The sequence below is a fragment of the Solanum verrucosum genome, unplaced genomic scaffold, assembly GCF_900185275.1.
Source record: "Solanum verrucosum unplaced genomic scaffold, falcon-dt-bn FXZP01000060.1, whole genome shotgun sequence".
Classification (NCBI taxonomy): Eukaryota; Viridiplantae; Streptophyta; class Magnoliopsida; order Solanales; family Solanaceae; genus Solanum; species Solanum verrucosum.
In genome coordinates, this window is record NW_026020129.1 from 8,868,477 (window position 1) to 8,882,488 (window position 14,012).

General features: G+C 32.6%; 1 protein-coding gene across 3 annotated transcripts; it reads right to left on the reverse strand.

Moving 5' to 3' along the window:
* Window positions 1-167: 167 nt before the first annotated feature.
* Window positions 168-8,355, reverse strand: LOC125826367 (SPX domain-containing membrane protein At4g22990-like). Of its 3 annotated transcripts, none has more exons than XM_049505672.1 (11): window positions 8,043-8,355; window positions 6,370-6,428; window positions 5,685-5,805; window positions 4,709-5,020; window positions 4,327-4,431; window positions 3,742-4,196; window positions 2,932-3,236; window positions 2,332-2,510; window positions 1,612-1,802; window positions 1,281-1,414; window positions 168-581 (listed from the first exon to the last, which is right to left on the reverse strand). In XM_049505672.1, the coding sequence occupies exons 2-11, from the start codon at window positions 6,420-6,422 to the stop codon at window positions 343-345; spliced, it is 2,094 nt and encodes a 697-aa protein (XP_049361629.1). In that variant the 5' UTR covers window positions 6,423-6,428; window positions 8,043-8,355; the 3' UTR covers window positions 168-342. The 3 variants fall into 3 exon arrangements, with proteins under 3 accessions (XP_049361629.1, XP_049361631.1, XP_049361630.1); XM_049505674.1 differs by having other exon boundaries at window positions 217-581; window positions 2,332-2,507; XM_049505673.1 differs by lacking the exon at window positions 8,043-8,355 and adding an exon at window positions 6,529-6,702 and having other exon boundaries at window positions 218-581.
* Between the last annotated feature and the right edge of the window lie 5,657 nt (window positions 8,356-14,012).

A 14,012-nucleotide genomic window follows, 5' to 3' on the forward strand; every position in this document is an offset into this window, starting at 1 on the left:
GGCGTAAATACAGGTGCAAATAAATTCGTGACACAATTACTTCTATGAAGTATGTAATTCCTATTAAATTCCCACATGAATTAACAACAGCTCAATATTTTAGTTGCATGGAAAGAAATTTCCCATAGGACAAACAAGACAGATATTGAATAATAAGAGCCTAGTTAAAAGTAAAGAAATCAATGAACTAGTTATTAACGGAAAATTTACATCAATATTACACATGGGGAAAAAGTACCTACACAAGGACAACTCAGCTAATGAACTAGAAAGGGAGGTGGAAAAGAATTGAGGGTGATAATGCTATAATGGTCGACTACATTTTAAGAATCCAAAAGGAGCTCAGTAAAGAGAATTGTACGTGTAACAGGTCGCGATAATGGAGGCTAGACAAATCAAAAGTGAAGGGAGGAGTGTGACGTTCAAGAGCTTACTCTGTCCCAAATACCCAGCAAGGGTTATGGTTACATCTGCAATCACCCGAGCAAATGTGCCAGCTTCTGTTGACAAGAGACCCCCATTGTAGGTTCCACGAGAAAGTCTGGATGACATTACTCGAGAGAGGAGCGATAGATTGACACCTGATAACGTCAACCAAATAAATAGAGAAATTAAGAATGCAAGTAGTGTAAAACATGACAGAAAATACCAGACATCATCACGATTGAATTATTCATAGTTTATGCTAGAGAGTTCGGTTTGTCCAATTCAAGAATGGTTAAGAAAGATACATTCAGCAGGGTTAGGCTCATCATTGAAGATATAATGGAAGGAATCAGTAGTGAAAAGTCCAACTTGTCTTTTTTCATCAATTAGTATCTGTGCCTTAATCCACTTAGATGGAAAATCTTATTTCTATTATAAGAAATGAGGTTTTAAAACTACTTCAAAAGAGTTCTTAAGGTCTCTGAATCAGTTTTCTAGGAGAGCATTCTTTTAAGGAGTAAGTAAATATAAAGACATACGTCACCCAGTAACGGATCCACTTATCCAAGTTATGATGATGTAAACCACTAATCCTAGTCTGAAATCAAAGACTAGGTTGATTATCGGAAGAGTTTAAAAAATATCATCTTTGAACTAGTAGTTCATTATAGACAGAAATGGAAAAGAAACCTAGAATTATTGAGAGAATCTAGAATATTATGATACCACTCTAATTCAGTTCACTAGCCACTCAGAGCTAGTAACCTTATTTTGCTTCGTCATATTGATAGGTTCCGTCGACAACACATATGTCTCTTAATGAGGAAAAAAGAATAGGACGGGAGAGGTCTTACCTTCTAACACTTCAGCAGCTACAAACATTATAAGCCCAGAGCAGACATATTGTGGCACAGTGTATGGGCTTACAATATGAAAGCTCCCAAGTATACCAAGAAAAACCATAATTTCAGATACCAACAAAATTTGCCTGCAAGCCGAAGAAACTATCAGAATCCCATAGCAAATATTCAACATAAATACATAATAGTAGTAGTTTTAGAATTCCATTCTCATTATAATACATCAATTGAGCACCAAAAATTTATATCCAGGAAAATTTTAGAAAATCTAGCCTCGTGTCCAGAAAGTAAGCACCAAAGCATGTTGTGGTGCAAAAGATATTACCTGTCTTCAAACATATTACTTATGTAGCTCCCAACTACAACATTTATTGGAAGAACTGTGAGGCCAAGACATGCAAGAAAAATTGCCACAGTGCCCGTTGACCAGCTAAAGTAATATGTCGTAACAACACTGGATTCTGAAAGTAAAACCTCCATAGCATATTTCAGCATGAAGTAGATTAATAATTGAACCTGGAAAGATGAAAGAGTCCAGTCACCATTCATTTAAAGTTAAAATCTTACAGCATAATTAAACTATACGTAATATGCTTATTTTTTTTCCATATGCATACAAAGAGTGATCCATCCTTTTCATTTTCTTCTCCTTTTTTCTTGATTTCTCTCTTGGCTATGATTAGAAGGCACTGCCCAATCAGACATACAGTTACTTGCCAGTTGTATTTTCATTTCTAGTAAGACAAGATTATGTACTAACCATGCACAGCTTTCAATATGCAAATCACCATTGTTAATCTCCGTCTGTATTATAGGTATATATATTATGATAAACTACATTCATGTCCTACTTACTGTCCTTATTTCGTCTTTGGCATCATTATCACAATCTTCACAAAAATGAAGAATTCCAAAGTTCAACAAACATAAGGGAGCAAGTTGTGGATAACTCCCAAGAGAAAAACAGCCATTAAGCAGGAATGCAAGCAATATAAATAAATAAAATTTTTTGCTCAATGGACTCTATCCAGAGTTGGAAACTTACCTTCACCGAAGGTGTAAGTAATCTGTATGCTTCAGCTATAGAGTTGGCTGGCCGACGAGATTCCTCAGGAGCTTCTTCACTCTCATCATATTCTTGGTCATTCTCATCATCTTGTTGATTGTCCTCCACTTTTAAGAGCAATGGTTGTGTAATGCCATTTTCAAGGACATCATTTTCTACTGGTACAAAAAAAAAGGGTTAACCATAAGCATTCCTGCTCTTCCATTTCGACAAACTTGTTTCCCTGGTTGATCTAATTTATGGGTACCTTTATGGGTAGAGAGGTTGTGGACCATAGACCCTCGGCTCAAAAGAAAAGAAGAATTCAAAGCATGATTATAAGAAAATAAGATAGCAAAAAACAGGATACAAAGCAAATAGAGCAACAAATAGTAATAAACATTAAATAACAAAGAAAATATGTGATTCCTAAATATGGTTACGAATAAGGAGGGGAGGCTAGCCCCGTGTCTCTCCCACATAAAATATGACAACTCTCGTCTACCTACCAACCTTTTACCCTAATGCTCAACCTCCATACCTTCTTATCTACAAGAGACAAGATCATGCCAATACCATGCAACAAAAAGTTCAACATACCATTATTAGCAGGTTCTTGAGGACTAGTGTTCACTTCAGTTTCAGTAGCAGGTTCTCTGAATGAGATCCACAACCATATCAAATAGACTAACCATGCAAAAGCCATGAGCCAACCAGGCAAAGTATCTTGATTGAATGTCAACTTGTAAATCTTAAAATTAGTTTGGAGTAACCCAGCAAGTGCAGGGCCACATGCCATCCCAAGAGCGCTAGCACTGACAAATCCAGCTGAAGCTTGCATCCGGATTTTAAGGGGTACACAGTCACTGATGTAACGTCGGTTCACTGCTCTGGCAGAACCCAAACTGCAAATTCAAGAACAAAATGGAGATGGAATGAAATGAGAATGTAGTATGAAGATGGGCAAGCAAATGGTTTACTGAATTCACTAATATCATTTCATTTGAATCTTCGCTCATATGACCCTGTAGTATTCCAGACTGAAGGTGGTTAGTTTACCTGGTTCCCAAAAAAAATGTTTTACTTCCACTGATACACGAGAATCAACTGACGATTATCCTAGCATGCTGCAACTAAAGTATATTATGTGAAGTTGTTAAAAATTATTAAACACAAAAAACTTCCTTTGAAGTCCTCAGATCACTCTCCAAAATCAATTCAGCACAATTTTCATCTTTGACATAACGGAAGATTAGTTGTCTAAAAGATGTTAAATTCTTCTCTCCACACCCTACCATCACCCCTAAAATATTCCAAATAAATATCTAAAATATTCATCACAGATTACCATGTGCATGTAACACATGCATAAGTGCACAGATTTGGGAAGAGAGAGAGAGAGAGACCTACCCACAAAATATTCGACCAATAAGGAGAACTGGTATTGATTTGAGATCATAAGCCAGTGCATACATGATATTCCCCACAAAGAGAACTATACTGCTAAATACCAGAGGTCTGAAATAAGACCTGTTTGACCAAGCACTGAAATACACAGAGGAAAAGATCTGTGCAACAGCCATGGCACCGATCACAATCCCACAAACTGTTGCAGCAGCACCAAGGCTCATAGAATAATCATCTGCTGTTGGAACAATGATATATGTATTGACCATATAAAGGAAGGTATTTGCCAAGTTTAAGATAAGTGACATAAAATGGTATCTCTGATCATCAACTTGTTCCTCAACAGGAGTTGGAAACTCTTCTTGCATGATAAGTGCATGTTGGGCCAAAAAGTTAAGGAAGTTTGTTGAATGACTTAATCTATCAACAGCTGCTTGCAATGAATCAACAACAGAATCCTGCAAAACAATTTAATATATAAGAATACAGTAGGGAAAGCCTCAAAATTATTTGTTCAAGAAACTAAGATGCACAGAGGATTTACGAAATCAGCATAATACGAAAAGATCAACGGATATAGAGAAAAACCTGGAGCGGAAGAGAAGGCTGGTCATAAATTGACAAGTAGCTTCCCTGACGGTCCTGAAGATCAGCAAGATTACGAGATATTGCTCCAACAACTGCCCCTAGCCCCTGCAATCAGCATTCATGGTCAGTAGCGCCAACCTTGAACTATAGTCATTTGTCAGTGAGATTTTTCTCTTGGACAAATGTATCAAATTTCTGAAGGAAACACACATTTTCTCATCACGAATACTGAAGATTCAATATTTTTTTTAGTTTTCCTCATTAAAAATGCCAACTAGAAATTGCAGTAGTAGTTGATGCTATAGAACTGCAGCAGTCATGTTATTACTAGTAGAAGAAGATGAATAAAATAAAGTAGCTATAGTTGAGTTTATCATATTACCACATGCTTGAAAACTTGCTGAAGTTGGGAATAAGGATGATTAGCCCGGGTTTTGACATAATAATCAGTGAATCGATACCCAAAACGTTTGTCAAATTTCTTGAGGATCTTCCGCAATCCAATGGCATTTATTTCAACGAAAAAAAGAAGCTTCAGAAGATCACGTCCCACATCTCTATAAGATTCTCGCAACTCAATTATTTTGGATATATCAGGCTGTTCTTGAAGAGACTCTTGCTGTTTATTAAGATCAGATATCCTGCTCGCCAGCAATCCTTGTTGTTCCAACATAAACAGAACAATTCTTTCAATCTGCATGAGTTAAGAAAATTACACACGCTTTCATGTTTTCCTTCTTAAGTAAAGATATAGATCCCACAGTGTGACAGAATGTTTCTTCCCTATAAGGAGCATCCTTTTAACCACTACATGAATAAGGTATTAGCAAACAGAAAAAATCAGGCTAATTCCTGAAGACTGCCATTGACGATTGACCTATCCAAATCCCTATTCAGAACACAAACAGAGAGCTGGGGAGGGGAGAGAAGACACAATAGCCAGAAGAAAGAAACAAGCATGGAAGAAGGCATGGACTGAACCATGACTGCTCTCCCAGGGAAGAGGAGGCGGAAAATAGATGAGGGTTCCATAACATGCTAATTATTCAGATGAGACTGAATAATCACTCTCGAAGAAACTCGGCACATAGTCAGTATTTGGGAGAAGGGGTGCCTTTTTCAGTCACCTAAAAGAACTTGCAGCTAGTTTACCTGATTCAGTTGAAGTAGGACTAGGTACTTCAAGAGAGATCAAACTTTTGTTTAAAGAATAACAAATGCATTGGTGAGCCTCATAACTTACTCTTATAGTACAAAATGTTAGGAAAATCTGTCAGAAAAGATCAACAAACCAACCCTAACCTGATTTGGCTGATATGCACATAAGAGATGCTAGTGCACAACCCTCATATTCTTACCTGATTGTCTAGCATCCGTGAGAAATCCTTAAGAACATGTCGACGATCGAGTGATCCAGCTTTAATTTGGTTATCGTACTGCTTAACCTTTTTCTTCATTAATTTGTAGTTGATGTAATATCTGGAAAGTTAAAAAAAATAAAGCTCATCAAGTATACAAAAACCAGTCAATTCTGACAAAACAAACAAATGTCTCTGGATTCAATGCAAAGTTTTTTTGATTTTCCTTGTTTCCTTTCCTTAAGGAGGTAGGGTCTAATATATTTCTTTGTTTAGCTATTTCCCTTCACATGTCTCTACATAAGTCTGTCTTGTCTCTTTATTATCACAAAGTAATGTGTTTCCTTAACCCTCCCACAAGTTTGCTAGCTGTTTTTTTCTGAAATTTAACAGTCACTCATTTAATTTGCAGTTAAGACACTGTCCAGATCTTCTTTACAGCGATTGTGTTCTACTGTTATACAGCAGATGTTACGATTTCACTACATGTCACTCATTTAAACTGTATTAGCACTGGAAAAACTACTCTCAAATGTAGCAAGTTGAAATGCTCCCATGGAAATTACCTCGTGTAGTCAAATCACAAATGTAAACCAGCGAAAGAAAATGCATGCTCTAGTTTCCAGCAAGTTTAAATGAAAGAACGCTACAACAACTAGGTCTATATAAGGGATGTTCAGCATACCCTTGCCATTCTTGGATCTGTCTGTCCTTCAACTTTTTTCCAAAAGCAACCATTTTTCACTGTATAACCAAAAGAAAAGGAGAAAGACAAGGACATCAGTTTTTTTAAAAAAGAAAAAGACAAGCAGAAAATTGGACAATGAGAAACTGTTTCAAGTACCATAAAGCTAGAACTGTTTGGCTGATGAAAATTGAGAAGGTAATCACACCAATCCCATTTCAATTTAGCACAATTCTTACTGAAACAGTTGATCACCTATAGGTGTCAAATTCTTGCTATGGTTTTGGAGAATGAAATCTTCTGTAATGCATAATTGATGTGCATCACCAAACCATAGTTTACTACACATAATCTATTATGGGTCAACAAATCATAATATGCTAACAAAAACTTATGAAACAGAGACAAATCCAGAGGAAAAGAAATTATTAGTTCAAGTTTGAGGCCAAGCATTGTCCACAGTGGCGGAAGTTAAGTTGCACATTCTTCATGCATAGTTTTAATTAATATAATCAAATAACACATTTTCTTCGGAACATCCCCCGATTTCATACAAAAAGAAAACATGACAGGTCAGCTTCACAATTGAAGAGAAATGCTTAACTACTGTAATTTATGCAGAACTAAAATGACAATTATATCAGTCAAGATTTTGAAAACTTTTTGGCAAATTTTGAGTCTGAAGAGATCTCTGGGTGAATAACTGCTTCATATTCTTGCAGCAATTTTTTTTTTTATGACAAGGGAACCTGTAGCAGTTACCTCTTTGAGTGTGCACAGTGTAAACCCACTCATGTGCAATAGCTCACAGACCACACAGGAGAAGTAAGCCGCACTAGGCAATTTTCTTTCCTCACACGTTATGCCAAAGCTTACACTCTCATATATAACCATGTTATTTCCATACTAATCCTTTTTTCCCCTCTTTTTTGGCCGTCATAAAATCAATATTGTGCAGAGAGACTATACCAGGTTTACTGCCTCTAGGACTAGAGACCTTACAAGTTACAACCATATCAATAAATGACAAATTCCTGAGATGAAATTATTGGGCCTAACAATCAATACCAAATCTGAATAGCATTATAATGACCATTTACATTTCAACGTGCATAAAACTCACATACTTACACAGTTAGACATCTTAATTGCAGGTCAGCACAACAACTACTACCACAACCATTAGAAAAAACATTTACACACGCATAAAAGTCGAAACCAAACAACATCACACACATCAATCGAGCTGAATACTCAGTCACATTAAAAAAAAAACGTAGAAGCTCACTCGCAACAAAAGAAAAAAATTAAGCCATTCTAGAGAAAAATCGAAAAGAAATCCCAAAATTCCAATCAAAAACACCGAATTAAAGAGGAATACCAGTAGTACACAGCGTCGAAGTTGACAGATATTTCAATCAACAAAAAATTTTATTAAAAAAATACAGGATATTAGCTCAAACCAATGGAGTAGGCAGATACTTCAACAGCCACGCCGTTCTAGTCAAAATTCGAATAAACAAAATTCCAAAATTTAGCAATAAACACAGCTTAAATGATCAATTTGCAGTAGAGTTGAGAGTTCCAAATCAATACACTCTGGCGCATGCATACATATCTCAGTTCAAACTACTGAAACTCGTTTTGCTTTTGAAAGCATATCTCCGCATTACCTGAGGATGATGATTCGCCAAAAGCAGCTCTTAGATAAGCATCAACAAACACGAGCAGGGAGAGAAAGCTATCTTTCTGGACGAGATTTCGCAAAAGTTCAGAGAGAGCTATTAGGAATCTTCCCGAGATTTCTGATACACAAAACTTTAGATTCGAATATTCGAAATACTCTCTCTCTCTGTGTATGGGAGCTGGAGTATATAATAAGGAGATTTGGAGAATTTGATTGATTGATCGAAGGAGGAGGTGTTGAAAGATGTGAGAAGGGAGTATATGGCTGTTAAAATGACTCAGCACACGAGATCTCCCCTTTTTTTTTTCTTTTCTTTTTTTCTATAATACATGATACCTAATATTTGATATTTGTATTAAAACTCGTGTTTATACCCACATTGAAACTCAAGTCTGAGATCAATTATTCCAAATTGGTGCATACACGAGACTTAATCCGATATCTCTGATTAAGAAAAGAGCACAATCACCCGTGGCGATCTTCTCTTTTTGTTTCTCCTTTAAGCCTTTATTTTAAAGCCTCCTAAATCTGAATTATTAAAATGTCCTTGGATATCTACATTTGAATAATGAATAACTAACTTTATTTATTTTCAATATGAAAATTAAATGGTATATTAATAAAATTTTAGTTCACTCAAAACATAATATTTTGAATATTTTTATTTGGATAAAAAAAATTAAAACTATGAAATATGCAAATGGAAGTTATATATCAATAATGGATTTTTTAAAAAGAATTCAACATAAGTTATTGATACGGTTATTTCTTGCACTCACAAACATTGAAAATCAAATATAATACAGTTAAAATGTTTATAAAACATTTTATCTTATAATAAACATGTACTAGTATTGTTATTAAACATCACATCATGAGAATGCTTATCAACTCAAATGTTGTATTGATTAATTTATGAAAGTAAAAGGTTTGAGTTGAATTAATGTGGATGAAGGAAATTCTAACTATAAACATGTGATTACATTAACTAAATAAGAAAAAACAGCAAATATGACTTTTCAAATGCATGTGATTTGGGTCTATAATTACTTTAGTGGCGTTCTTTCTTATTCTGCACTATTTTGTACCACGTGAAAAAAAAAAAAGTATTTTGGCGGGGCACACAGTATGACAAAATTACATTATAATTGTTGATTTTTTTAAAAAAAAATTCTCAATTGATATCGATATTAGTATTAAAGCTCAACTAATCAAAATAAAAAGAAGTGAATGCATCGATCTCATTATTATAATTATTGTATATTATTACAAGTAATAGCGTGTTAAAAAGAAGTAACATTATAAATAGATTTTCATTTTTATCTATTAAGAAAAGATAATTATTTTTTTCTATATTTTTTCTTAATATTAATTATGTATATTTCAAATCATTTCTCAATACATAATACTAATTAACATTAATCAATAAGGGTAGTGTGTAAAATATATATAGTCATATCAATTATTATTTTCTTAATAAATATGTCAGTGTATTATTTCATATTTCAGATCTCGCACTACACTTCATATTTGTGGGTGACATTCTCAACATGATTTTTTTCATACCTAAAGCTCAAATTCAATATCTCTAATTAATAATGAAGAAATTTCACCACCGCACCACAATCCATATTTGTTTGAACTCATAATTACCCAAATCAATAAGTACATTTTCAGTAGCATTTTTTATGCAACAATTATTCGAAATGATGAAAATAATTCATCCAATATCTATTTTATTTTAATAATAAGATAGACAAAAACACATACTGACTCACAAAGATTCGATTGTTATCTAGCCAATATGCTATTATCACATGCAACTCTGATGAACATGTCGTTTTTGGCCCATACTAGACAATTTTATTCATTTTAAACATGCAAGAGTTTTCATTCTTATCGAAATCATAAATTCTAATCATTAATATATACGTTAAAGTCGATCAGTAAATCATAATTATCGACTTATTATATTATATGTGATCCAAAATTAAACTTAAAAAGTATTTATTATCAACTTATTATATTATATGCGATCCAAAATCAAACTTAAAAAGTATTTATTATTGACTTATTATACTATATGTGATCCAAATCAAACTTAAAAATACTGAGGTTATGTTATTAGAAAAAAAATCACGAAAACCAAAAAAAGACATATTTACTAGGAACATTTTTTGGTGTGTGTGGGGGCGGGGTATGTAGGAGCTAGTTGCTTTCATATTCATATTCAAATTTATATTCATATCATATCATATCAGGGGCGGCTCAAATCCGATGGTGGCCTAAGGCCAAACTCAAACTAGAGGCCTTAAAAAAATTATAAATATATTTATTTTAAATCTATTTTTCTATTTTTTTTAGATGCAAAATTGTTAATAATTTTAGCGTAGTCAAACTCTTCTAATAATTCTTTTTCAATCAATAATATAGCCAAACCACTTAATCTTTCTTGAGACACTGTCGATCTTAAATAAGATTTTTTTATTTTTTATTTTTAAAAACTTCTTTCAGTTGAGGCGACTATTACGGGAATTGTTAACATTATTCGATAAGCAATGTAAGCATTTGGAAAAGAATCAAGTCTTTTTATTTGATTGAGTATCTCAATTAGAGTATTGTCTTCTACTTTTATGATTTCCCTTAACATTTTTAATTCAAAAAATAAGTCTAAACCGTCAATATCGGAGTGAGTATTATGTTTTAAGGAACATTCAAGATTAAAACAATATTTTTTTAAAATTCTCATCATCAAATGATCTCAATTTCTTCCCAAAAAACCAAAAATATTTTCATATACTTCAAATTGTTCAAATCTATTTTGAAGTGAAAAGATGGCTTGGTCTACTATGTATAAGAAGTAATCAACTCTAAATGATTTGGGCTGTTGCAATATATTTTTCTCCAAATTTAAAATATAAGTTATCAATAGAACAAGTAAATTCTTAAACTTTGAATAAGAGAGATGTAAGATTGGAATTTAGAGAAGAGAAGTGAGAATAAATAGAAGAGAGGAAGGGAGGAGGATAGAATATATAAAAAAAAAATTAGAAAAAAAAATAACTTGTACATTAAGAAAAAAGTACACAACTTTTTATTGGAAAGTTAAAAAGTCAGAGTTATAACTCGTAGATATCACTTCAGCCGTTTGCATTTTTTTCCCAACCGTTTGCATTTTTTTTCCAGCCGTTTGTATTTATTATTGTCTTCATTTTATTTTATTTTTTAAATTTAATCTTACCTAATTAACTAAAAAATGGAGCCCCTAAAATTGAGAGTCTAAGGCAAAGGACTTTTCCTTAAGCCTAACCAGCCGCCCCTGTATCATAAATATACTTTATTGATAACAAGATTTTGACAAATAAAAATATAAATGATTTTATATTATGAGTTTAGAAGCCTTATGGTTGCAATGGAATAAAAGCACGTACTCCATAATTATAGGAGTAAGAAAATAGCCTTATGATTCAATTTTTTTAGATCGAGTCAGTAAAATTATTGTTTATCGTACATTTCCTTCCCATCCAAGTCAATCATTATACTCCCTCCGTCCCATTTTATGTGGCAACATTTAATCGGGCACAGATTTTAAGAAATAAATGAAGACTTTAAAATGTTTATCAAATTGTCCTTTACAAAGTAGACTCACTTTTCTCTCTCTTCATAAATGTATTGGAGTATTATTTTAAGATTAAGTGGGACCAACAAGGGTAAAAGAGAAATTGTACATTTAAATACTTACCATATTAGAAAATGTGACATTTTTTTTAGACTGACCAAAGAGGAAATGGTGCCACATAGAATGAGACGGAGAAAGTATTATCGAAGTCATATCACGATCGCTTAAATTCAAATAAATTTATTAATTAATACACCTTTAGAACTGGTAAAGTTGGGACCACTTTTGATTATTCAACGAAGAAAAAGTGTGTTTGGCTCTATCTATTTACTAATCAAATATAATGTCATTTATAGAAACTAACCATCATGTAGGGACAACACATGTTCTAGATGTAGCTAGGCCTAATTAAGTAACCATAACATTATTATTAATGTTTGGCCTCTCCTTGTCACTTCCTCTTGACCTTTCATTTTCATTTTCCATTCTTTTTTCTTGATGAAATTATTTTTTATTCTAACATGATATTACTCTAAACGAATCTCATATTAGAAAAGGAGGAAAATAAATGATTTCATAAAACATAACCTAAGTTTATGTGATACTCATGTTTTTTGAGGCTCGGTATAATGTAGCCCAACTTGGATTCTAACATGTCTCATGTCTTCATTGCTTTAAATTATTGTACTACATCGTTAGAGGGTGTTTGAATTAGCTTAAAAGTTGGTCAAACCTATTTTTAAGTCAATTTTTTACTTCTACAAGTGTTTGATAAATATAAAAAAATAATTTAAAATAAGTCAAAAATGACTTAAAATAAGTTGAAAAGTGTTTGGCAAGGTAAAAAATGACTTAAAATAAGTCAAAAACCAAAAGTAGAACTCCCCCTACTTTTTATTTTTTGACTTAAAAGTCATTTCAGTTTAATTTTTTATTTTTGACTTAAAAGAGTTTTTTTTAATCCAATCCAAACAGGCTCTTAGTTGGATCATAACATGTCATGCTTTCATTCCATTGAATGATTGTAGACGCACTATTTTCAAGTCATTAATTCTCTTCAAGGTCCTTTCTTATATATGTGAGATCGTTTTGTTTCTTTTTTCTTTCAAATACCTCAATTTCTTACTATATATATCACTTGATTTAATCAAAATAATTTACATTTTAAACTATTTCCGTTTTTAACTTTTGAGCTGGTTACATAAACCTTCCTAAAATGTTGGAATTATAGTGTTATTAATTACACTATTTCTCAAATCGTTTTAAATTTAAATCGAGTGTCTATCAAAAATAATTTAAATCGAGTATATATCAAAAATAATTTTTCTACCCACAAAGGTAGGATAAGGTCTGCGTACATTTTATCCCAGTTGCACGAGAAGACTACACTGGACATCATTGTATAGTATTAAAAATTACCAACTTACTCATTTCATTCCTTTTGGTATTTTTTACACTAATAAGTTTTTTATTATTAGATGTTGCTTTCACATGTTGGATTTTTGTGTACTTTAATTTTAAAGGATTTTACATTTTCCTTTTAACTCAACAAATTTGTTGAAAAGTAAATACGGTAGTACGGTATGCTATTTGAAAAATCCAAGAAAATTAATATAAATAATGACAAATGTAAAGCAAAAGGCAATTTGGTGTCTTCATCAATATTTTTTCATTTCTTTTCGTCATGTTTAATCACGATTCAAATTCATGACACATATTGCCCGTTTTAACTTCACATACATTGAGAGGTTATCGTTTGAATTATATCATCACCGAACCTAAAACATAATGTCTAGCTCAATTCAATCATTTGATATCCGAATATTACAGATCCAATTAATTCAGATATGTGGCACGTAAAATTCTTAAACACCATTTGTCTCTAACTTAAGTTTTATAATTTTCTCATATTATACACCAAGTTGAATGATCGTCTGAAAAATTAACTCTCACGCATGTTGCGAAAAGTTTTTGTCTTGCTTTATATGGACATAAGCTAAAAAAATATCCTAATGAATATACTTTTGGAGGAAATTTTCCAAACAAGAAAGATCACTAGATGAGAATGAAATTGTGACCTTGTATTTCAACTCTCTACCCAATTTGATCAATAATATTAGAGGGCTCCATTCATTGATGAGTCAATTAAAGAACCACTATTACGTGGGGGACTCCTTTGAATTACAAAAAAAAAAAAAAAAAAAAAAAAAAACTTTATTGGCAAATAGACAAAATAACCTACCCAAAGATGTGGTACAACCTTAATTAAATGACTCGGATTTGAATTCTAAAATGAAAAAAAAATCTCGTAAGGAGTTTTTGACTCCTCTAAATGCG